This window comes from Colias eurytheme, chromosome 28 (assembly GCF_061535395.1).
Source record: "Colias eurytheme isolate Ceu_HAF_F1 chromosome 28, ilColEury1 Martin Lab GWU primary, whole genome shotgun sequence".
NCBI lineage: Eukaryota > Metazoa > Arthropoda > Insecta > Lepidoptera > Pieridae > Colias > Colias eurytheme.
Genome location: NC_143007.1, coordinates 136,416 through 164,088, shown reverse-complemented (window position 1 = coordinate 164,088; position 27,673 = coordinate 136,416). Strand labels below are relative to the sequence as shown.

Sequence of the window (27,673 nt, the reverse complement as noted above, 5' to 3'; positions counted from 1 at the left end):
TAATATAATAAACTGATTTATTTCATAATTAATACAACAATACATAAATAAGTCTTTTTGCTTATATACAACTATTTACTAATCTCATTATTCGATTTCGAGGTTTCTTTAAACAGTGCGTCCAACGCACTTAATTGTGTTTTTGATAATTTCGCTCCCTTCATATCCAGAACTTTGTGAAATTCTGCGATCGTACTCTCCGGCAATAATTGTAGAAACTGTCCCACAAAGCCTTCCAAATTATTGTCTAGAGGCGCCATTACTAGTTTTAAAATCATTTCAGCTTTCGTCATCAGTTTTATAACAACTTTTGTGTACGTGGTCGGCGCTTGTCTCTTAACTTCCGAGCCAATAGACGGCAGTTCTAACAACGCAGTTTTCAACATATGCGTATCTAATAACAACTGTTCAGACCCAACCGTAGAAATCGGCTTACACTTGTAGATATTCTGAATAAATTTGGGGATAAAGGAATTCGCGAATCGTATACAGAATTGCGTGAAATACTTTCTGGAGGACGCCAAATTGTCTCGTAATACTGGGACTGTGTTTTTTAGGTGCATGATTATTTGTGTTATGTATGAGCTTTGATCTCCGACAGTGTCGAAGTGAAGCCAGGATATTTTGGTCATAGCTTGTAGCGCGGGCTCACAGGCCATCTCTAGATCTTGAACAAGAAGCTGGATACACGTGCTGATCATCTTGTGGAATAGATCCTGTTCTGGGCCGAGATCTATTTTATTAGCAAGTGCGGGGGAAACTTTCTCTTTGAGTTTTTCCTCCAAATGTACTGTTGTCTCGAGACAGTACTCCGATGTTGTGATCACGCTCGTGATTTTGGCGATCTCCTGTTTTGTGTACCTGCGGATGAGAAATTTTATTAGGATACTTAAAAAATATATTTTTTTAAATTTTGGTTTGTAGTAGACGATGTATTGTCATAGAAAAGTTAGTCACACAACTCACAAGTATAATCCTAATTCCTAGAATGGCTAGTCTAGAAAATTTTTAATGATTTTAATTGTGAATTTTATATACTACATATTATGTTTGTTTCTTTATATTAAACTTTGTCATTAAAATAAATGTTTTTGACGTAAAACTTTGCATTGAGAGTAAGTTCAAGGTCGCATCATGGCAATACCGTCACGTCATAGATTTTGATAGGGTTTTTTGAATCTAGCCAAAGAAGTTTCACTTCTGACACATATGTACCTGTGCGCCGCGTCGTTCAGGAAGGTGTGCAGGTTGGTGACCAATGCGGGCACGGTGAGCGTGTGTGTGTGCGTGTGCGCGTGTGTGTGCGGCACACAACTGTGCAGCACACTGCGGGCGTATTCACGCAGGTACTTCTGGAACACGCCGGCGAGCTCTAAGGAATAGATAATACATTGTTAGGTACATAGAAATTTAGATGGTGTCCGATTGTAGGCATAGATACATTTTATACGCAAATAATAACGATGTTATAGACAAATTTGAACTTCCGAAATTAGATAGTATAAGGTTTAGCGACGAAATGTTGGTTTATCTAGGTGGTTGGGTGATCAAAGATTTTTCGTCATAAAATTGACAAATTTGATTTATTTATTTATATTTATATTTGGGAAACAAACAATACAATATATCATATAAACAAGAGATAACAAACCATACACATATCAGCAAAGTTTCCACTAAAAATTTAAATTCTTAAAAACAAATACACATTCAGTCACAAACAGTCTACTTGTGGATACAAACAAATATAGAAATAACAAGCATGAATACAATTTATATATCTCAGTTAGTTACTATTGCATTTATTTTGAACTTTGGTTTTGTACGATTTGAATTTTTCGTTAAATAAATCAAGGTCCCTAAAGTTATTATTATAATTATGACAAACACGGTATAAATATGTATTTCTAGCAAATTTGGATTTAAATTTAGGTAATGCAAATAGGGCTTTGTCACGAGATCATAAACGGGGACATCGTAAAAGTAAATCGTTCAAAAGAAAGGAAGAATCTACGTCATTATTAAATATCTTGTATAAGTATACCTGATCTCGTTCATGTCGACAGTTTATTAAAGGAATAATCTCGGGAGTGGAACCTCTCTGATTAGCACTTTTATAATTTAAATGTTTGATAAATTTATTTTGGACATATTCAATATTATTTATATATTGTATTGCGGATTCCAGACTGTAGATGCATACTCCAATATAGACCAGAGGCGGCTCGTGACAAAATTTTATGGGTGTTCACTTGAAATAAAACACTGAAAATACATGGTGTAAATCAGTACAATTTATTAAAAAAAATATATATAGATTCCGGGATTCAGGGATTCCGAAGACTCATCATGCCCCCATAAAGCAATTTGAAATGCACCACAAAATACGACACAATCTATTAACCTTCGTAAAATATGTCTGTTTTCATCGACACGGTCATTGAACTCGCGTATTGACTTTCGGTACGCGGAATCTAGTGCTTTACGAATGTCTTGTCGTCCGATAGACGCCAATTGCAGTTCATTCAACAAATGGTACCGAGATTGTGAATGTTTTTTCATCTTGATTGAAAGATGAGCTAAGTCGTCAACGCCCGTTTCAGTCCAAGCACTCTCACCTCCGCCGGCCGCGCCCGCTTTAAATAAAAGACACGGAAAACAAAATAGTTTGTTGCTTTCATCACAACCACACAACCACGGTGTTTTCACATATTGTTCAGATTTAAACACACGCGTATATGTTTTCGTTTTTGTCGTACATTTTTGCGTAAGATCAAGTTCAGGCCGTGGCGGTCCCTTATTAGCTTTACATTCAAGCCGAATTTGTAACGTTTTAACACACTTTTTAATGAACGCCACATTATAATTATTGTACATTTTAACACTCACAAGTAATACTGATAACTACAGGCTATTTCAACACGTATTTTATAATTTTAATTAGAAAATTGCATGAATCGCGCGCGTGCATTGAAGTTGACTCGAGTGTTTGTTTATATTATAGAAGTGGTAACTGGCAACGTCGCGCGCAATCGCTGTCCTGCCTGGCGGTAAAAACGAACCGGCAACGTTTGCGGGTGCGGCACTCTGAATTTTGCTACTTTTCCATAGAAAATCTTTTGTTTCACGCGCAGGGCTCTGGCAAAACCCTCTCTTTCACTCCTATTGGATTTCGTATTAGGAAATGTACTAAATCTTTTTTCATTGGAGCGCAATCGTGAGCGCACCGCTTCGCGCGTTACATAATACAGTAGGTATTATACAGGTGTATGGGATGATGGAATGATGGATATATTCATTGGTATTAACAGTAGTTTTAAAGATTACGATTGATTTTAAATAGTGATAATTAATGTTAATAATTAAATTAAGGAGTGTGATTTTATTATAATTATTTATGGGAGTTCACTGCACCAGCGCTCCTTAGGGCGAGCCGCCTCTGATATAGACTTGATCATCAGAAAATGCAAGAATTGTCATCTTCAAATAAAACAAATAATAAAACGCTTCACTTCACACCCCCCCCCCCCCCCCCACTCACCAATCATGGGCTCCCCAGTGGACAACCTGGCACACTGCGCCAGGCACTTCTTATAGAACAGGAACAGATCAGCACAACTGGCGAGCACTCCGCCCGCTCCGCTACCGGTCTCCGATACTTCGCTCAGTTCCATCGTCTTTGCTTCCTTTATTCAATAAATATTACATTACTTTTGGATTATGTAATAAAAATACGTTTGAATTTAATTATAAACGACATTTTTTTAAAGAATAAAAAAAATTCTAGGGAAGCGCGTACCATCTTAGACCACATCTCAGCTCAACATCAGGCGAGATTGTGGTCAAACGCTTCCCTATTCGCAATAATAAAACAATTCTATCACGATGCGGGATTCGATCCCGTGTCCTTTTTTGTGTGAATTTTTCAAACGAGCATTTATTGATAAAAAAATTACGTTGATTTAATTTTTCTAAAGCATGTTTTAAAGCATATTATGCAAAATCTCATCTAATAATTTCACAGGCATCTATTTGAGGACTTCCAAACATACGAATTGCACATTTTAGTGAAGAACTCATCTTTAGAAGTAAGGAATAGCATAGGACCAAAAGAAGCTCCCTGGGACACTCCATTTTGTATATAACAATGCGAAAACTGTTATTTTGCACGCCTTATAAGCGAAGCGTTGAGGTGGGTACTACTGTCACTTCGCGCAAAACATCTGATTTTTCAAACTTAAAATGTCTTTATGTATCATACATTGCACTTGTAAGATAATACATACACACACATATTAAGAAAAAACACTATTTTTAACGTTCATGATATTTTTGATGTCATTTTTGTTATTTAAACTAGTTAAAAAACAGTTTAAAAAAGTTCTGTCTTGGACGTCCGTGTGTCTGTATGTGCGGATCCTTTTTCTTGTTAACACGATAGCGACCGAAATACTTTACTAATCGAGTCTTTTTTTTCTCTTACGCTTGAGTATGCTCAGGAATAGAACCCTTTCATTTTTCAGGGTCTGATTCGATGTGGTTTAATTGTTATTAAATAAACAAAAATAATAATTAATAAATATTTATTAAAAAAAAATTATGAGGCGTGCACTTTTGGATTTTCCAAATTATTTTTATTATTCAAGTTATTTAAATAATATTCACATACTTTCTATCAATACATTTCGAATTCTGCAAGTTTTTATATATATGTATATAGATATGGGAACCTTATCAAAGGCTTCAGCAAGATAATTGAATTTTTCCAATCCATACGAATATCAAGTTTATCCCAGATTTCTTATAACAAATTACCAGTATTCAACAGAAATATATTTTAAATAGATAAAACTCCACAGATAATAAACAACTTACCTGTATAAACCTATCCATGAGAGATCGCAGGTTAGTATCGAGACTCTGTATGTAGAGAGAGAGGTGCGGCTCGAAGCAGCTGCCGATTAGTCCGAGCCACGGGGAGCTGTTCGTGTTTTGTCCTTCTGTTGGTTCTGGTGTCTGTTTGTTTGTTTATTTATTGCATTATGTTACAAATTAAAAATACAATGACATTACATCTATAAAACGTAAGGCCATGGCAATATATCTTACATTTTGACAGATTTTAGGACACACAAATAACAATATTTTGATAACAATTTAATTTGGACCGATAGATAGAAGTCATATTTTATTTCAATACAAATTGGTATGTAGATTACTAATGATACATTATAATATCTTCAAAATTTGCTAAGAGTTGTAATGCTTGCATCAAATTAAATATTCGTGTTCGTCAAGTAACTTTTATTCTTAAAAGAGATGGTAAATGTTGAAGTCTTTGTTAAAGTCTGTGTAAAACACCGACAACAATTTAGAATATAGAAAACCAGGATTGAGAGATAGTTAAGAAAGGTTTTATTTATTAGTTTTATAGACTATTCTTATGGTCATTAAGATTGTTAAAATCCTTATAGAAATTTGAAAAAAAAATATAAATAGTAGTATAGGATGGAAACTAAATAGCATTTACGAACTTACGTCGTTTTCATCATCAAACGATATTTCTTTAACACCACCACTCGCTTCCAGAGTTTCAGTGTTCGGCTCTGTACCTGTAATATTTTGTTATTATCCAATGATTATTAAAAAAAAAAATCATATCTAAGGGTGTTTTTAAACCAAAAATGTACAAGGATGTGAAGCTAGGAATGCGTTTGTAGATGACCAATAGTATCGCTTCAAACTAAATGAAGCGATATGATTGGTTATTCGCAAACACATTCCTCGCAACACATCCTCGCACATTATTGTGTAGAAAAGCACCCTAATGCAAAGCATTTTGGAACGAAGTTCCTTATCGTGCATGATGAAAGCAGGCTAGACGGAAAAAATTAAGACGAACTATGACACTTTTTTCTATAGTTGTGAGCCGTGACGCGCGCAGTGTTTGTCTGTCTATCCCTATCATAGAAAGAAAGCTAGTTATTTTAGTAACTCCGTTCCATATGGATATACTCCTTGAACTTGAACCGCAAGCCAATGTGGCAAATTAATGTATGAATTCAAATAAAAATTTTATTTATTTATTAATTATTATACTCACCGAGGAAGCGCTTGTGCAGCAGCAGCTCGAAGTTGTGCGTCTGCTGTATGGCGTACAGCAGCAGCTTGCAGTCCAGCTCGCTGCGTCGAGCCGCCATCAGTGACGTCAGACTGTCGCCATACTATGTAGTGTTTACTCACCGAGGAAGCGCTTGTGCAGCAGCAGCTCGAAGTTGTGCGTCTGCTGTATGGCGTACAGCAGCAGCTTGCAGTCCAGCTCGCTGCGTCGAGCCGCCATCAGTGACGTCAGACTGTCGCCATACTATGTAGTGTTTACTCACCGAGGAAGCGCTTGTGCAGCAGCAGCTCGAAGTTGTGCGTCTGCTGTATGGCGTACAGCAGCAGCTTGCAGTCCAGCTCGCTGCGTCGAGCCGCCATCAGTGACGTCAGACTGTCGCGGGTCACCTGCAGTTATGGGTACCGGCTTGTATTATTGAAGTGAAACTTCTTTATCGGGGTTGGACAAAAATTTAGTGTAACATTTTTGCGTTACGCCGTACGCGTGACATTTTTGCGTTACGCCATACTCGTGACATTTTTAAGGTCATAAAGAAGTTTCACTTCTTACGTGTGTACTCTAGTTCACGCATACATTTTTTTATTTATTTACTCTTTATTGTACTTACAACATACTAAAATAAAAGTACATAAAACAAAACCATTTTAAATGTACAAATGGCGGCCTTATGGCTCAAAACCATCTCTGCCAGGCAACCTTCAGTTAAATGAAACACAACCGTTCTATTATAGCTTGTATTCGAGACTGCAGTACTACGAACATTACATTTCAATCTTAATGTATATGTAATATAACACAATAATATAAAAATATAAAAATTAAAATTACTTGTATTGGTCATTATTATTATAAATATGTAATTGTATAGTATAGTAATTGAAAAAAGTTAAGCAAATGTGCAGTTCTAACAAAACGAAATATCATGTTATTCTATGTCGTCGTTACTAGGTTACGTTTTTGAATTTTGTTGAACTGTCAAATGTTGCCTATTAAAATGGCTCTACTATAATAAAAATAATATTTTATTTTGTTTCAAATAATTGCATAAGTTGGTAAAATTTAATTCTAATTATGTTACTAGACTTTGTATAATTTTATCACAAAATTTGATTCATTCTATTCGTTTCAGCTGACTCACTTAAATGATAATATCAAGTTCTTAAAATATTCTGAAAGTTTTAAATATTTGATATGATCTGGCCAAATGTGGATGACAAAATCGTGAAACATTGACGATTTAACAATCTGGTCAAACTAAGTTTGCCACATTATGAGATGCGACCAAGAAGTGAGCAAATCTACGGTATGGCCACGACACATACATACACTAGAAAAACAACGATATTATGTAATAATAATAAATAAATAAATAAATTATAGAGTATATTAACCATCACTACTTTTCCCCACCACTAACCTTACAAAACTGATACGCGATCCTCTCACTCAGCCTCCAATGCGGTGGGAACACATTAGCCAGCGTCTGTTCGAACGAAAGCAAGTGTTTCTTGAGCCACGCGTAACGACGTGACACGTGCGATAACCACGCTTGTTCTTGTTCCGCGGAGAACAGGTGCTCGTACTCCTGGGATAAGAGATATTCTTCAAGAGCTTGAAGCTTTTCAAAAAAAGACTGACGAACTGGTTAATGGTGAAACAATTTTATGATATTTAAGAATTTATGACTTTGAAGCATTAATGTAAACTGAATTGTGTGTGATATAATCATGTAAATTGTAGTGTTGTGTGTTGAAAATTGAATAAATGGAAATTTATTAATGGAAAATTATGCCCATAAAATTATTGCCCATATTACTTTTAAAGAAAATGCTTCAAATTTGACGAAAACATGTTCATTTAACAAAAAGTGTGTCATTTCACACCAGTAATATAACAACTTTAATTTATATGGCGTGAGTTTTCTTTCTATTTGACGCAAATCGGGTCTGTATGGCATTTGGAACTGTTGAAGTAAATTTATTTATTATATTTGTTTATTTTAAATTGCGTGCCTTTCATTTGCTGTGTATAATTTATGGTCTCTACCCTGTGGAACATCGAAGTGATTATAATAAATTAATATTATAGGGCATTATTACACAAATCGAGCTAGTCCCACAGTAAGTTCAATTAAGGCTTGTGTTGTGGGTACTAGGCGACGATAAATATAATATTTAATAAATACATATATAGATAATAACACTCAGACCCAAGAACAAATAATTGAGTTCATCACACAAATATTTGCCCTGACCGGGGTTCAAACCCGGGACCGTCGGCTCAGTAGGCAGTTACTTTACCACTGCGCCAACCGCGTCGTCAAACAAAGAATTTTATGTGCCACTCTGCAAGGAACCTATGATATTGTCACGCACCTGCAGCTGCAGCCGCACGAGCCAGGCGAGCAGGTCGGTGCGCGCACGCGGCTGCAGCGCGTCCAGCGCGCAACACGCGTCACCCAGCGTGCGCGCCGACACTGTGCCCTTGTTTGTGCCTGCCCACAACAATACAACAAAAAAAAATTAAAAAAAAATACCAATACTGTTGTAAAAACTATAGAGTTTTATAAAATACATACTAATATTATAAATGCGAAAGTAACTCTGTCTGTCTGTCTGTTACTCAATCACGCCTAAACTACTGAACTAATTTTCATGAAATTTGGTATGGAGATATTTTGATACCCGAGAAAGGACATAGGCTACCTTTTATTGCGAAATATGTACCACGGGCGAAGCCGGGGCGGACCTCTAGTAGTATATAAACGCTCAAACTTGTAAGCCCTTCTGGGTAACATTGAGAAACACCACACAAAAAAAAAAATCAAACTTGTAAGAATGATTAGCAAAAACAGCCAAAATGACAACAAACACGACAAAAGACTATGTATACGTCGTGGCCATGTCGTAGATTCGCATGTCGTAAGACGCATTTCGAAGTGGTCGCATTTAATGAAATGGTCGCATTTCATAAAATGTTTGAACGTCTATTGGCCACATCATGATGTGGTTTGAGCATATCAAAGATAAGAAATCGTTTCTTGATATGGGCAACTAAACGCGCGAATTTTTCATGAAATGGTCAAAATTATTTGATCATATCGTAAAGTAGTTACAGTAATTATTGATAGAGGCGCTGCAAGCGCTGTGTTTATGTGTGAAGATGGCGGCCGCAGGCGAAAATTTTATTTTCCGTAATTTTTTTTTTCAAAAAACAGGTCTTCATACGGCATACCGCAGTAAGACATTGGTATTAGATTTTAAGTAAGAAGAACCGATATTCTTGGAAAAATAATGCAAATATAAAATTAGATTTTCGAAAAATATTTTTATTTTGCATTAAAGACCATAAAATCACTACATAGTATAAAACAAAGTCGCATTCTCTGTCCCTATTTCCCTATGTCCCTATGTCCCTTTGTACGCTTAAATCTTTGAAACTACGCAACGGATTTTGATGCGGTTTTTTTTAATACATAGAGTGATTCAAGAGGATGGTTTATATGTATAATAACATCCATTAAATAGTGGAGAAGTACTGTTATTTTTGAGGTTTCTAATGTGATGTCGTAAATAATTACATTTTATCCGCTTACATTGCAAACGTAGGCTGAACCCTACGAGTTTTATCAAAATAATGTACTAAGTATTGTACACGTTGAAAAGGTCTACAGAAAAGTCCGCGATGGCATATGTCTATCTCTTATGGATAACCCACAATAACTTTTTTTTGTCATTTACTTTTTACGACAAATAATGGCTAATTTTCGAAGCGATTTTAACCAATACAGCATTAATCCTTAACCAATTAAATACCTTGAATACATTGTTCATTTAATATAGATCTATATGGCTCTTTACACCGTATGATTTAAGTGAATATTTTCGAAGATATTACAGATTTAAAAATTGCGGGGCGTACCGTTTGCGGCGGTACCGGCCGGCCGGGCCGCTATGTTTTTATATACAACGTTAAAAGTTATTCTGTAGTGTATTTAGTATCAGCATTGCACCCGTGCGAAGCCGGGGCGGGTCGCTAGTTATCTATAATTCTTCCATTTACAATACGACAAAATTCTTCATAGATTCGTACGAATATCTAAAAATATATACTCGTAATCATTGAGTTACATGTATGTACTACGTACTAGAGAGGACATCGCTACTACACTATTTGTAACACGAGTTAGAGTCAATCGTCTCAAACTCAATTTTTTTTTGTTACGTTAATTGGTTTTAATTGATAAGTTTATTCATATTTTTTTAATAAGATAAACAATATTTATTTGTTACATTGATTGGTTTTAATTTATAAGTATGTAATAAGAGGCAGAATATCTACAAAGTAGTAGCCTAGTACTAGCCGCCCCGTGCCGCCGCGGCCGCGCTTGTTGCACAGATTTTGTTCTTGGTGCCCTCTCTAGTAATAATACCTCAATGACTCGTAATACATAATATTAGACTTTGTTGATGTGTGTATTCCGGACGAGGTTGATTAAACTAGCTAATTACAAAGCAATTTTTTTTTCATAAAATAGATGACGTGTAACTTGATCTGGTCAAACTATGTTGGCCACATCATGAAGTGCGACCATTTCATGAAATGATCAAATCTACGATATTGCCACGACATATACATGAAATATAGAAATAAAACACATATCGGTGAAGTTATACATACAGTGGTGGACGTATAATTAGAAACACCTAACATGATTAATTACTCATCATAACATTTGATACCTAATTACCAACTCTAAATACACTCTAAATGATTTGCAATTTTCCTGTAACTCCAGTTTTTGTCAAAATAATGTAAACTTAAAATTATTTTTCTTGTTGATGGGTCACAACTCTTACTTTTATCCGTTTTTACTGCGAAGTTAATTAATTTTCAAAAACTGTTGATAGAACGTTTAAAAAACGGTGCAAATATTTGTAGAAGAAAAAAATATTGGCGGCATTTCAACAGGTTTTGACTTTAGAACACTCGAACCATGCTGTTTCTAATTTGTTGTCCAGACTGACAACACTCGGAAATCAAACTTCACTTAAAGTTGATTAATTTTATTAATTTAAGCTTACGTTTGATTAAAATTAAGCAATTTCTTATGAAACTCGAAAAACAGGTGTTCTATTACATATGAAATAATGCTTAATCTTCGATATGTTCTTACACAAATGTTTAATAAAGATGACTAATCCATCGTGTTAGGAGTTTCTAATTATTCGTCCACCACTGTATACTTTGTATAATCTTATTACAAAAACTTGATTAATTCTTTTTGTTTCAGCCGACTGATTTAAATGACAATAAACATGTTTTTAAAATATTCTGAAATATTTTAATATTTTATGGCCTCCCTATATTTTATACGATCTGGACAAATGTGGATTACAAAATCGTGAAACATTGACAATCTAATGATCTGGTCAAACTATGTTGGCCACATCATGAAATGCGATCATTTTTATTTATTTATTTATTTATTTATTTATTAAAAAGGTTCATCACCAGTTGTTACATATGTATCATTCACTTAAAACAGTAACATAGGATTTACACGTTATTATGCACAACTATTACAGATGAACACTACATTCACAGAAAATAATAATAAATTAGGCGATATCTATACACAATATATCTATACAATTAAACAAAAAAGAAATGTGTGTGCTCTTATCATTATAGAGTTCTGATCAACTACAACAGACAATATTAAAAAAAGTTATTACATTAAATATTTCATCTATATATTACGGACATAAGGACAATAATATGTGAATTTGAAAAAGAATTAAGTATTAAGCATTGCTTTCCGAAACTTATAGAGGGAGTCTGAGAAAATATCCACTGAGTTGCTATATTTATTGTGTAAGGAGCATAGTCTAGGAATGGGGGAGTTGCGACCCAGAACAGTTCTGTTTTGACGTGCAAATAGCAAGTTCGTAATTTGTTTCCTTGGATAATGCTTAGGGATATTGAATTTAAATTGACTAAGTAGCTTCTCACAGTCAATTGCATTATGAAAGACTTTGTACAGGAAAACCATATCCAACAGATCTCTGCGTTGTTCCAACGATGTCATATTAAACTTTTTCAGTCGGCTTTCATACGATTTCAGCTTTTTTGATTCGCCTGCGCAGAACACTAAATGGTTTGTAAACCTGCGTTGAATACGCTCTAATCTGAGGATATGTGTTGCATAGTGTGGGCGCCAGACAACAGAACCGTATTCTACTATACTTCTTACTATAGAGTTGTATAAGATAATTTTTGTTTGGGCATTTTTAAACATTTTTGTATTGCGAGTAACAAAGCCTAAAGTTTTTGAAGCTCTTTTTACAATGTCATCTATCTGCGGTAAAAAAGTTAACTTTTTGTCCACCAATATACCCAAATCTCTTATAGTGTCGACTTCATTAATAGCGGTGTTGTTAATAACATAGTCGTGCGAGATAAGACCACTGACCATTCATCATTTCATGAAATGATCAATCATTTCATATAATGAGCTAATCTACGATATGGCCACGACATATACAGGCTATTTAGAAAAAGACCACATATCGGTGAAGTTATACATACAGTGGTGGACGTATAATTAGAAACACCTATTTCTTTTTATACGTCCTATTCTAATTATACGTCCAGCACTGTATATTAAAGACACAGAACTCGTACCATAAAATATAGAAATAGAACACAATATGTAAGTAATATATTAACTAAACGACACATACCGGTGAAGGCCTGCTTGAAGTCGTGCAGTATCTGCGCGGCGAGGTCGGCGCGTATCGCGTGCACCTCCTCGCGCAGCGCGTTCAGCTCGCGGATCTCGCGGTAGCACTCCAGGTGCTCCAACACCTGGGTATTGTTTATCTTAATATACAGGGTGTAATCGTTAAGTGTGCACAGGCGATTTTTCCGTAAGTATTACAGATAACAAGAAACTTTAAACTGATATCGAAAGTACTTAACCTAATGAGTAAAATGGCCGTAATAAATTTTTAAAAATAAATCGAGAAATATCAAAAAAATTATCTTTAAACCCTCCCATACATAAAGTATGAAAATATATGAATATCCCATATACATTTAATATGAAAGATTTTAGCTTTCTTTTTCTTTTTGGGTATCATTTAAACTATCACCAATTTAATTAGTTTTGTGTTTCTTAAATAATAGGGTTTGTCCTCAAAATAGTAGATCTGTCACCAAAATGTAGTCACCAAACAATGCAAAATCTGTTCCACAATAAATCACCTAAAATCCTGAGATATAAGGTCTAGAACCAAATAAATGTTTTTGTATGTAATATAATAGGTGTGTCGTAATAAGTATTTAAGCAAACTAATTTAAAGAGATCACCAATAAATCATATTATGTTACTAGAAAATTGCATTAAGTTCAAATAAAAAATTAGGGTTGTCATCATCGTTTCAACGAAAAGATTCTGCTACTTAACTAGACTCCCAAGGTTCTAAATTTCCACTGGTAGTATAAATTATGTATATTTAAATAAAATTTTTAGCAGAGTAGTAAATAAAACAATTAAAGTCAAAATAATCGATATTTGAAAGAAAGAAAGAAAGAAAGAAAAGTTTATTCAACACCACACACATAATAAAAAGAAAAAAAAAATATACAAACTAAACAAAAGCAAAAAAATAAAAATAGTGACTTATTCCTAATCAGTGTGGTGCTAAAAAGGGTCGCTACTCAGCATGTGCTGCACTTGTTGTGAAGCGCTGATTTTCAGTAGCCCCTTGTTGGAGTGCCAGTCAATAGACTCAAGTTATAAAATATACATATTATAATTTCTTATGTATCTATATATTACATATAATAAAATCGTAGGAAAGTCAAAACTGTACATTGAATATTTTTTTAAAAGAATACATAATCCATGATCTATAATCGATATAGAAGCCAAAAACATAGTTTTTAGAATTTTTGTCTGTTTGTCTGTTTGTCTGTTTGTCTGTTTGTCTGTATGTTTGTCCAGGCTAATCTCGAAAAGTACTGCATAGATTGACTTCAAATTTTGCATGAATATTACTAACAGGTCGGGTGAGGCTTTTTTAAACATATTATCATGCTATCACCTCCGGGGGAGGAGCTGTGAACCTTTTTTTTTCTTACGTATTCCGTGTATTACGACAGCGTACAATCTAAAGACTCATGTTTAAATGTTGGTTTCGGGTAAGCCATGCTATTATCTAGCTTTACACAATAAAAACTATGTCATTTACGTAATTTGGGCAGAGAATCAGTTTAATGAATTTATTAGTATACAAATTTGAAACAGCGCCATCTATGAGATTTCGTAAAAATCAAATCAATTTACATGTTAACACTACTGAACACAATGTTAAAAATTAATAATTTAAATATAATTATGTTATTTATTTATTTAACTCTTTAACCCATATCTTCCCTTCCCTATAAGGTGCGCTTATAATTCGTAAATTGTGAATATACTACATTTTTAAAAGTGAGGGTAGATGTTTATTATTTTAAGTCAAACTAGACACCATTACAGTTAATCTAATATTGATTGTGTTCATTGGTTACATTTTTAAAAATCTTCGTGTTTTAAAAATTCGATAACGAGGCGGGACTCGAACCAGCATTCTTTAGTGGTCGAATTTTTTCTATTCTTTATAAATGTATTGTTTATGAATTTATATTTATAAACAATAATACAAAAAGGAGAGAGGGCGCTACTTTGACAGCGTAAACATTAGCTCCGTAAACAAAGTGTAATTATATTATTTAAAAGTAAAAATAAAGTGAAATCACAGTGTATTAGTGCTAAAAACTTTTAAATTCAGTGTTTCAAATAAAAGTTTGAACGATTATAAACACGAACAAAGTGATATAATTATCAATAACAACAAAGGAACTTTTTTGGTGCTATCATAATATTGTGCCGATCTTTACTTTTTGTGGTCTACGCGATTCCCCCCTGCATAGAAAAAACGGCTAATCGTATGAGACTGAGTTCAAATAGAGAAATTATAAACTTAATAACCTAAAATTATATCCATTGCTTAGTCATCTCCGAGCGAAAGAATTTATCATAAGCGCCATCTATCGGCTTGGTTTAATTGCCATCTATTAGAACTTTGAAGAACTACGTCGTAGGTCGTTATTGGCCTTCTCGAATAATTCGGCCATACACCAACAGAGGGCGTTAAAATAAAAATGGACGAAATTAAAGAGATGTTGCGAACTATGCAAGAGGAAATGAGACAACAAAAAGTCGATATGCTAGCCATGAAAGAAGACATCAAAGACACCATCAATAATAACATAAATGAGAAATTTAAGCATTTAGAAACCAAAAATGAACAACTCGAACAAAAATTAGAATCACAAAAACAGAAAATTGACAATTTTGAGAAATCATTGAGGAAAAAAAATATATTAATATTCGGAGTCGAAGAGCGAGAAACAAGCTATCAAGAGTTGGAGAAAAAAGTTTTAGATATCATAAACAACACACTTAACATCAAATGCGAAAAACACTACATTGAATCCGTGAGAAGACTTGGAATTAAAAGCGATAAAGTCAGACCCATTGTAATTACGTTACTTACTATGGGGATGAAAATACAAATCCTAAAAAATAAAAAGATGTTAGAAAACTCATCCTACTACATAAAAGAAGACTTTCCATTAGATGTGCTCAATAAACGAAAAGAATTACAAAGAGAAATAGCGATGTTAAGGGAACAAGGCAAAAATGCTATAATAAAATATGACAAAGTTGTTATATTAAAAAATAAAAATCAACATTCAGAATTTCACAAAACCCAAAATAAAAAAAGGAGCTTATCTGAATCCCCTGAAATGGCAACTTGCTCTAACAATTCAAATAAAATAACTCAAAAACAGCCTACAAAGATAAACAAGACTAATAATAATTTAAATAACTATATTTTAAAAAAGCCTACGCTTACAGTTGTAGAAAAAATCCCTTCACAAACATCTGGTTCAAAACAAAGTACAGAATAGCAATTAGTAACGCCGCCCCCTCTCGATCTCCCAACACGGCTTGTCACCGCGAGAGATCTAGACTATAACCCTCCAACATGTCACAAACTCTATATCTGCACATATAATGTGAAATCCCTAGTATCACCACAAAAAATGATACTGTTAAAATACTCCCTAGAAAAAATAAAATATGACATCATTGGTCTTGCTGAAGTCAGGAGAAATGGCAATAGCATTATTGAGGATGAAGACCATATATTTTGCTACACCGGAGAATCTAAAGGACTCCATGGAGTTGGCTTCTTAATTAAGAAAAAATACAAAAATAATATAGATAATTACATAGGCATATCTGAAAGAGTCTGTTTGCTAAATCTACGCTTTACGGCAATGAAAATCTCTATTATACAAATCTACGCACCCACCTCTGATGCAAACGAAGAAGAGATTGATGCCTTCTATGATGATATAGAAAAAGCCAGGAGTTTCACATCGGAAAAAGTTATCCTATTGGGAGACTTAAACGCGAAGATAGGACAAAGAAAGCCGGAAGAGAGTACAATACTAGGCCCATACTGCTACGGTAAAAGAAATTCCAGAGGCGAAAAACTTATTCAATACGCTCTAAAAAATAAATTTACAATAATTAATTCAATATTTAAAAAAAATACAAAACACCTTTGGACATGGATTACGCCAGATAAAAAGACAAGAAACCAAATAGACTATATTTTGAGTAATCATCCAAAACTATTTACCAACATAGAAATCATCAATAAACTCTCGTTTCCGAGCGACCACAGACTCTTAAGAGGAACAATATCTCTAGATATACAAAAGAAAAGCAGAGCTAACTTTGACTCAACCCCAACAATCACCCTATCAAATGAGAAATCACAAGAAACATATCTCTCTGCATTAAGAAATCAAGTAGAAAAAATCAACTGGGAAATTAACGATAACATTGAATCATACTACCAAAAAATAGAGTCATCCATACAAGAAAGTTTAAAAACCATTACATCAATAAAAAATAAGAAAGAAATAATATCAGAAGAAACTAAAAAACTAATTAAAAAACGCATAGAACTACAACACAAACCTTCAAAAACTAAGAAAGATAAAAAGGAACTTTCATCACTCTACAAAATTACAAATAAACTACTTAAAAAAGATTATGAAAATTACAGACTGGATATTATCGAAAGCCACCTACTAGCCTCAGGAAGCCAAAAGAAAGCATACAAACAGTTAAACTCAGAAAAAAATTGGATCCCGACATTAAATACGCAAAAAGCCACAAAGAAACTGCAAACTAGACAGGACCTTGTAAAAATTGCCTCCGACTTCTACACAAACCTATACGATGATAAATCTGTCACAAACAACAGCTACGAAAAGTGTCTAGAAACAAAGGAAAAAATATCATCAATACAACCATTCAATGAAGAAGAAATAATGTCTAAAATCAAAAAATTAAAAAAAGATAAAAGCCCGGGTGTTGACAATATCCCGAACGAAGCCCTGCTACTTGGAAAACATCTGTTGATAGGTCCACTCGTTATTCTCTTCACAAAAATACTGGAACAACAAGAAATTCCTACCAAATGGGCAAAATCAAGGATAATCCTTATATACAAAAAGGGAGACCCAGCTAATATAAATAACTACAGACCTATTAGCCTACTACCAACACTGTATAAGCTATTTGCAATGTGCCTGGTGAAAAGAATAGAGCCAACTATAGAAGAGCACCAACCAATCGAACAAGCAGGTTTTCGTCAAGGATACTCAACGACTGACCACATACACACCTTAGAACAAGTGATAGAAAAATATATTGAATTTAAACAAAACCTATATATAGCATATGTCGATTACGCAAAAGCGTTCGATTCCATTTCGCATATGAGTATCTGGGACGCATTAGAGCATCAGAACCTCCCACACGTATACATTAACATCCTCAAAGATATATACAGAAAAAGTACAAGCCGCGTCAAATTAGATCGGTTAGGCGCTGAATTTAATATCCGCAGAGGTGTGAAGCAAGGGGACCCGCTATCACCAAAAATCTTCATAGCTGTCTTGCAAAACCTAATGAAAGACCTAGACTGGAACAAAAAAGGAAAAGGAATAAGCATAGAAGGAAAAAACCTCAGCAACCTTAGATTTGCGGACGATATAGTTCTTTTCGCTAAAACATCAAACCAACTAGAGGAAATGCTAACAGAACTAAGTGCTGCTAGTGCAAGTGTAGGCCTACAACTGAATACCTCAAAAACAAAAGTAGCAACCAATGGCATAAGGAAACCTATACGGATAAACAAAACACCTATAGAATACGTAGAGAGCTATATTTACCTTGGAAAACAAATATCATTTAAACGGACAAGACATCAAGATGAAATAGACCGGAGAATAAAGTTGACGTGGAATAAATACTGGAGTAACAAGGAAATATTAAAATCAAAACTCTCAATGAAGCTAAAGAAAAAAGTAATGGATTCAAGCCTGTTGCCCTGTCTATCATACGGTGCCCAAACCTGGATCTTTAACAAAAATACCATGTCGAAAATACGCACGTGTCAACGGGCAATGGAGAGGAGTATCCTTGGCATCAAGACCATAGACAAAGTAAACAGCAAAATAATCAGGAAAAAAACCAGAGTATTAGACGCTTTACAACATGCACAGCGCCTAAAATGGAAATGGGCTGGACATATCGCCCGTTACTCTGATGAAAGATGGCCAAAAAGGGTCACGAAGTGGATAGGTCCAGGAGCCAAGCGGAAGAAAGGCAGACCAAAGGCTCGCTGGGTCGATGATATCCTGAAATTGACGGGAAGAGACTGGATGAAGGTAGCTGGCAACAGGAAGAAATGGGGACAATTGGAGGAGGCCTATACCCGAAAGGGGCCAGGACATTAATCCAAATTACATGATAAATATTAATATTATCTTCTTAAGTGTACTTTGCTGTAATTTGTGTTGAAATGTCATGGATTTATAAAGGCTAAATAAAAAAAAAAAATACAAAAAGGTTAGTTCGTTGATAATTATTATTCCTTCATCATTTACATGTTGTAAGTAAAAATATACTTTGACTGTTAATACTTTTGTTCAGTATTTACCTGTATGATTATTGCTTGGTAATTAATATATTTTCATGTCGTATACCTAATTAAAAACATAAGTTTGATGTGAAACTAGCTGGATTTATTTTTACACACTCACAGTCTTATATTTTGTGTTAATGTTAAAATAGTATTAATAGTGTAAATCATAATATTTTTTCACAATTAAAAATATTTCCTTTTTTCTGATGGTATTGGCATCGAATTAAACCGCGCTGTCGTTTCGTTCACAAAAAGTGAAGTTATGAGGACCGAATATGTAGCCGCCTCAACTTACGGAAACGAGAGTAACCTGCGTTGTCTGTTAGTTATTGTATAGTCGAATTTAACGTTACATGGAAATTGGCATCTAATTATATGAATAATACTTATATTAAATCTGTAGAGGTCAATTCTGTACATGAAATATATTTCCTAAATAACTATCACGAGGTGATTAGGGATCGACACTGACGCCAAAAATTTTTGTCCGTCTGTCTGTCTGTATAACCGTTATAGAAACAAAAACTACTCGACGGATTTAAACGAAACTTGGTACAATTATTAGTATGAAAGAAATGTTCTCCATATTATATAAAAAATATCTCCCGACATCATAATTAATGTCTATCTTTTATGGTTGAGCTTAGGAGTTCAAAGCTTTCTGATTATATTTGTCTACTAGCTGTGCCCGCGACTTCGTCCGCGTGGAATAGTGACTATGGGACCTATGACCATGGGCTCAGGGTGGGGCAACAATAATTGTTTTTATTTTCATGCTTCCACTCCCACGCCCCCTCCCAGGCCCACGCCAACGCCCACGCCCACTCCCCTTCACAATTGGTACCTACCAGATCAAAGCCAGGGTAAGCGCCCCACCCAGCCCCACCGTAGCTACGCCCATGCTGAATTACTACTTAACATACAATTATTGAGTAAATACGTACTACCATAAATAATTAAAAGAATTGTTATTAAAATTTCTTACTAAACTGAGCTAAAAAACTTACGTACCAACTTATTAAAGAAAATCAAGAAATGAAATGCCTAACCTATACCAAATAGTTACTACATAATATTGTAATTAAAAATTATGATTAGTATATAATATCGAAAATCAAAAAAGAAATGCCTAACTAATTCTACGTAAAATTTCTTTTAAATTATGTTATATTATTTTTTAGGAACCAGGGGGGGGGAGGAGCAAATTCTATTTCCTTCCTTTCTTAAATGGATGTTTTTAATAATGTATGGTGTAGCCACTGATCAGCTTAATCGATACTCAATTTTTATCAAATCCAGCAACAAATCCAAATTAGATGTTTCCTGTCTCACGCACGTAACTAAAGGCTGAAGAGAGAGAGAGGGAGCACGTAACTTAACCGTTTAGACGAAGAAAAGTGTATAGAAAAAGGAATAAATAATTTCATAAACTTCCCAAAATAAATTATTATATCATTTTTTTCATTCCCACTTTTACCCCTATGTAGGTATAATAAGTGGATGAACCGATTTCGATACAATTTATCTAAGAACCAGCGCGGCGTCGGAAAATATGCTGCCTAACAAAAAAAAGCCGCATCTAATTCGGTTTACCTGTTAGCCAGCTACGGTGCCATAGACAGACACACACACACACACACAGAAATACATAGCAGTCAAACACATAACACCCGTCTTTTTGCGTCGGGGGTTAAAAATATAATACGACATAATTTAAAGGACATTTTGTGTGGAAAATTTACCTATTAGAAGTAGCCATAATGTTAATTTGACCCCGCCCCCCCTACTACCTCAGCTTACCCCCAAACCCTTGGGGAATTTTGATATGATCATCTGGACATGTAAAGGAATAACTGTAGCGTATAACAGATAAATTACGTTTTATCGTACACTGTACACTGTACAGTGTACAATAGAATGCCTTAGCAAATGTTCGCCGTGATTACTTATAAATTGTCATAACTTTTTTATTTATGAACCGATTGACATGAAATAAACACTAACTGTTAAATGAAGATTACCACAATACATTAGTGAAAACCGCATTTAAATCGGATAAGCCGTTTCTGAGATTAGCGTGCACAAACATACAGACAAACAGACAAAAAATTTTTTAACTACAGTTTTGGGTTCAAGATCGATTTAATAATAACACCTGCTAATTTTTTTCTACATATTTTCATTGTACAGACATCGCTTTTCCACAATTTTATTATATGTATTGATGATGATGATGATTGATGATTATAACACTCTCAGTCCGTTTTAACTTAATTTTTATTTACTCGCATCAGTGCCACCTAAAAAATCTTTATATCTAAGAAAATGAGAGATAAGAGTTATCAAGGATCGTTAGAGGTAAGAGGCTTACTATTGACCGAAAACAACGAGAATTGCGGCTCACAACGACTCACAACGGCTCACAGCAGCTGACCGCGAACGGCATGTACTATCCTGTGAGACCGAAACCTTCACTGAGAGGGTATAACGTCTCACAGCTGATCGCAAATGGCATATTTTATCTCGATAATCTGAAACTTTTACTCAATATGAAGACCGATTGACAAATGATAGGGTGCACCATAATATTATTCGATCTCTTGAAGATGAACATGAGCATAAGCAATGACTAGAGTAGGGACGCGAATATTACCATTATTTGAGACAAGATTATTTGAGACAAGTACGATTAATAAGTTTGTTTAATGAAAGATTAAGAATTGAAACTATTTGGTCTCTTGAAACGGACGAATAGCGAGAGGCCCGTCTTACTGTAGACAGATTTCGACAGTCTTAATGACTTAAGAGGTAAACATAGAAGATCAATCTACGAATTCGGTGGTGTGGTCCGACAAATATAAAAGTGGGTTTGCTTATAACCTCACAATTGATTACAGATCATCTTCCGTATAGGCGATATTAACGTAGTATGTTCTTTTTGTAATGCTTTAAAGAGGAGTAAGGAGTCGGCTTTCGTTTGAAGATACACCAGAACCTTTGAAATCACTACTTTTAGAGGAACATGTGCAATCTAAACAGTTCTTAGACAATATTCGCTCTTATAGTAGTGCGTTTTAAATGATCCTTTGGTGCTCAACAATTATCAGAGGATCCTTTCATGCTTACTTTTAAGATACAAGTTCAAGTTTATCATTTGATAGGATCCCTTTTGCCTGAAGGCCAACCTAAGTTTCTTCAAATATATTTTGTATTCGACTACAACGAATAGTCGAATACAAGAAATCAATATTTCTCGAATTTAAAATATTACAATTTTTCCTACAGTAGGGCGACGAATGTATTTTCGCATAGTAACGGAGGGGAACTCGCGGGGGGTCAAGTGACGCGGGCCACGTACCACAAACATGCTTAGTTTGTTGTACCGAGCGCGAAAGAAAGTCATCGTGTTTTTAGTAAAATTACTATGTAAACTAACGTAATTTAATACTTAGGTACATATCATATAATGATGCGCTCAAACGGTTAATCTACATTTAATTTAGATTATTATTTGAATTACTAAGTAATGTAGAATTTAAATCAAATTCATGTTTTCCTCAGATTTTCTATGTCCTCCGATTTTAAGATTTTCTTATCAGAGTATTCAATTTTAATGTAGTTTATTTTTATAAGAGACAATTAAGAACATTCAAAAATAAAGTGTCACGTATTTTTTTTAAACGACGAATGACGAAAAACGACGTAATCGCGGACGAAGTCGCGGGCAACAGCTAGTACTTAAATATAGATAATAATATATAAATATATAACAATTAATAAAATACACAACACAAGTACAAATTAATAATAATAGTAATATAAACAAAACACAATAACATAATTTTTCACATATAATATAGATATGAAATATAGCACAATAAACAATGAACACAATTATTGTTTAAAATAATTACCACTGAACAATCAGCGCTGGTTTAAAATAGCTGGCTTATGGCTAGCAGAATAGTAGATAAAACACTTAATTAAAGATAGAAATTAGATAATTAGAAAGACAGAATAGTAAATTGATCATTTTTTCATTAAAATTATAAATTGATGTATTAAATTGGTAACGAATACTATTAATTTAAAATCTGAACGAAATAAAATGTTACTACTGTATTGGTGACAAAATATCAAATAAAAAGGAGTCGCAGTCAGGGATCGATAATCGATTTATTTGGTGACAGATCTACCATTCTGAGCACAGAGCTATTATTTAAGTAACAAAACTGTTATTATAAGAACGAAGTTTATATTCATGTAATGCAATATAATTTCATTGGTTATCGATCTCTTATTTTACACATATATTAACATTAATTTGATAATTGATACCTGGGAACAATTTTTGTTTATCTGAGAACGAAAATATTTCGTGGTGATAGATCTATTTATTAGGTGATACAACTTGATGACAAATATAAATTTTGGTGATAGAAAATATAGTTCCCTTTCTTTTTTTGGTTTTCTGCTTTAATTACTTCGCAAATTTGAAGTGGCATTTTCCACGCTTTTCCCGGACATTTTCACGCATTTTCCGGATATTTTCCGGGATTTTTCCGGGCATTTTCCAGGCATTTTCCACGCTTTTTCCGGACATTTTCACGCATTTTCCGGATATTTTCCAGGCATTTTCCACGCTTTTTCCGGACATTTTCACACATTTTCCGGACATTTTCCCGCATTTTCCGGATATTTTCCGGGAATTTTCCGGGCATTTCTCAAATATTTTCCGGGAATTTCCCAGGCATTTTCCGGGGATTTTCCAAGCATTTCCCAGGCATTTCCCGAATATTTTCCACGCATTTCCCAGACATTTTCCGGGGTTTTCCAGACATTTTCCGGGGATTTTCCAGACATTTTCCACGCTTGTCCCGGACATTTTCACGCAATTTCCGGATATTTTCCGGGACTTTTCCGGGCATTTCCCAGGCTTTTCCGGGGATTTTCTGAATATTTTACAGGCATTTTCCGGATATCCCCGGAAAATGCCCCGGATTTCCGGAAAATAGCCGGGAAATGCGTGAAAATGTCCGGGAAAAGCATGGGGAAATGCCCGGAAAATTCCCGGAAAATGCTTGGGGAATGCCTGGGAAATGCTTGGGAAATGCCCGGGAGAAAACCCGGAAAATATCCGGAAAATGTCTTGAAAACACCTGGAAAATTCCCGAATAATGCCAGGAATTTTCCTGGCATTATTCGGAAAATGTCTGGGAATTGCCTGGAAAATATCCGGAAATGTCTTGGAAATGCTTGGAAAATCCCCGGAAAATGCCTGGGAAATTCCCGGAAAATGTCAGGAAAATGCCTGGAAAATGCCTGGTAAATGTCTGGAAAATATCCGGAAAATGTCCGGAAAATGCCTGGAAAATATCTGGAAAATGCGTGAAAATGTCCGGAAAAAGCGTGGAAAATGTCAGGAAAATGCCTGGAAAATGCCTGGTAAATGTCTGGAAAATATCCGGAAAATGCGTGGAACTGTCCGGAAAAAGCATAGAAAATGCCTGGAAAATCCCCGGGAAATGTCCGGAAAATGCCTGGAAAATATCTGGAAAATGCGTGAAAATGTCCGGAAAAAGCGTGGAAAATGTCTGGAAAATCCCCGGAAAATGCCTGGGAAATGCCCGGAAAATTCCCGGAAAATATCCGGAAAATGTCCGGAAAAAGCGTGGAAAATGCCATTTCAAATTTGCGAAGTAATTAAAGCAGAAAACCATAAAAAGAAAAAGAAAGCTAAAATCTTTCATATTAAATGTATATGGGATATTCATATTTCATACTTAATGTATGGGAGGGTTTAAAGATAATTTTTTTGATATTTCTCGATTTATTTTTTAAAATTTATTACGGCCATTTTACTCATTAGGTTAAGTACTTTCGATATCAGTTTAAAGTTTTTTGTTATCTGTAATACTTACGGAAAAATCGCCTGTGCACACTTAACGATTACACCCTGTATATAAACCTCGTGTCACAACTCACAATGTTTGTCCTCAATTGACTCCTAAACCCAATTACATATAAAAAATGTTGTGTGGTTTTATGAAACCACGGTAAAAGTGAAACTGTTCAAACGGTTCCGAACACTGCTTTGTGTAGGGCATGTCGCGTGTCGGTCGGCTGCCGAGTAGGTATACCTACTCGGCAGCCGCGATACACGCGACATGCGCTACACAGACCAAAAAGTTTGAGACGATGTAATAAAAGTTTCACTTTAATAAAATTCGCACACCATGTGCAGTTCGATCCAACTTGAGAGATAGGATAGTTTAAACATGTAGGTACCACGGGCGAAGCCAGAGCGGACCACTAGTTATTTAATAATATTCGAAATAAAAAATGTGTGCGTGTACTAGTGTACACACGTAAGAAGTGAAACTTCTTTATGACCTTATTTTTCAAAAAATAATTTACTATATACAACTTTACAGAAATACGTCGAATCACGCGTGGTAGGGATAAGAAAAAGATGGCGCGTAACAGAAAAATGTCCGAAACAATGTTACACTAAATTTTTTTTCAAACCCCGATAAAGAAGTTTCACTTCAATAAAAAGGAATGATTTTTTTTAAGGAATAGAAAAAAAAACAATCTCGAGGCGGGATTGCAACGTGTTTCACATGCTTGGGAAGTTCGAATCCGGTGTTATCGATTTTTTTCCGATTTATGATGATGATGAATTTGAAGAAAGTTTAGTTTTTTGTTATTTTTTTATATTATCTCTGCATATCAGTAACTATATTCTCCCCCTACCTCCATGATAGCCTGCAGCGGCAACACCAGCTCCTTATACTGCCTGCTGGTAGCGAGCGCCCGCAGCGAGGCAGCTCCCCCCGCCAGCATGTGCAGGTGGTTGAGCGCCGTGATGGCCGCCGTGAGGTTCCACTTGGCACAGTCCAGCTGCTTGATCTCGGAGGTTATCTCGCGGACCATGCTCTCGCTGCGTTCCGCTTTCTTGTTAATGTCTGTTACCTGCGTGGAAATAAAATAATTGCATACTATTCAGTGTAATCCATTTATACGACACCAAAGAGTTATCAAGCATGTCATACGTCATACAAAGCATTTTGTAGAAAAAAAACAATCTCTTGTTTTTGTTAGTTTTCAATACAGAGAAAAAAAGATACCTACACATTGAGACACAAATCACACAAAACAAACGAAAAAGGCGTATGCGCCGTACATCGTCGGATATCACATAATTCTCCCAAGCACAGTCAAAAATATTAGAAATCATTTCGGTCAGTATAACCATACAAGTTATTAAAAATTGGTCACTAATAATAACATTTCACTATAAACAGTCATTTTATTGGACTTTTTATTAAGGATTTTTTATGAAAACCAAACCTTGCCATGTAATATGTCAAAATAAGCAGTTGGTCAATATAACCGGAGTCATAATAAAATTATTTTACTGTATTTATTTCGTTTTAATCTTGCTGCAGAGAGACTTTCTTAAATTATTTTACACATGAACATAGAACATAGAACACATTATCGTTACTGATATAGGTTCATTTGCAGGTTAACGCACAACTCAGCTTGGATGTCACTATTTTCCTGTAAGATTAATACTATAATCCTATTGGGCCCTGATTTCTGTTATTGACATGCAAAAAATTGGAATGAAAATTTAAAACTAATACCAATAAGCAGTAGCGTAGCGTGCCTTGGCGGGGCCCCGTATAAAAATTTGTTTGGGGGCCCTTAGGAAGGGTAAAGATTTCTCACAAAAGCACACGTTGGGGGCCCCCTTGGCGCGGGGGCCCCGTATAATTGATACGGCAGATACGGCGGTAGCTACGCCCCTGCCAATAAGACTAACCTACATGGTTATAAATTTCGAATATCTTACAATCTGTATTTATTTAAAAAAAAACCTACTTGTAAAGCCAATTCAGCGATACACTTCTGCGCTTCCAGCAGCGCCTCATGGCCGGCTATCCTCTGGTCGTGCTGCGCTCTCACCAGCCGCCGTATGTCATGCTGCACCGCTGCGAGTCGGAACTCGCATCGCGCCGCCGCCGTCTCTACTCCCGATAGCGATTGCTCCGTTGGGAACACTCTGTTTATGTAGGACACTGCATCAAACTGAAAGTAAGGGTATAAAACTAGTAAATAAGTCGTACAGATGTGTATAAACGTATCTATTTGTCGAGAATAAGCTCGTTTGTAAGGAAAAAAAGCAAAAACAGGCTTACTTCATCACTATCGAACTGTTCAGTGCCTCCCATTAACTCTTCGATTCTACTCATCACAGAGGCCGGGAAGTTCAATTGAACTTCAGGACCGCTGTCCTTGTCGTCAACGTCGTTTGAATCCATGTTTAGATTAAATTCATTTGATTTTATTCAAGTAATAAAATAGAACACAACAAATCAACAAAACGAGTGACAAATTCACAATTACATTTTTTTTA

General features: G+C 35.0%; 1 protein-coding gene across 1 annotated transcript; it reads right to left on the bottom strand.

Moving 5' to 3' along the window:
• Vps53 (vacuolar protein sorting 53) lies at window positions 1–27,673 on the bottom strand. The gene is made up of 12 exons (XM_090117707.1): window positions 27,456–27,673; window positions 27,139–27,345; window positions 26,005–26,223; window positions 12,868–12,991; window positions 8,497–8,615; window positions 7,539–7,706; window positions 6,384–6,507; window positions 5,539–5,612; window positions 4,876–5,016; window positions 3,542–3,686; window positions 1,216–1,372; window positions 1–861 (listed from the first exon to the last, which is right to left on the bottom strand). Exons 1-12 carry the CDS (start codon window positions 27,576–27,578, stop codon window positions 72–74), a joined length of 2,391 nt encoding a protein of 796 aa, XP_089973833.1. The 5' UTR covers window positions 27,579–27,673; the 3' UTR covers window positions 1–71.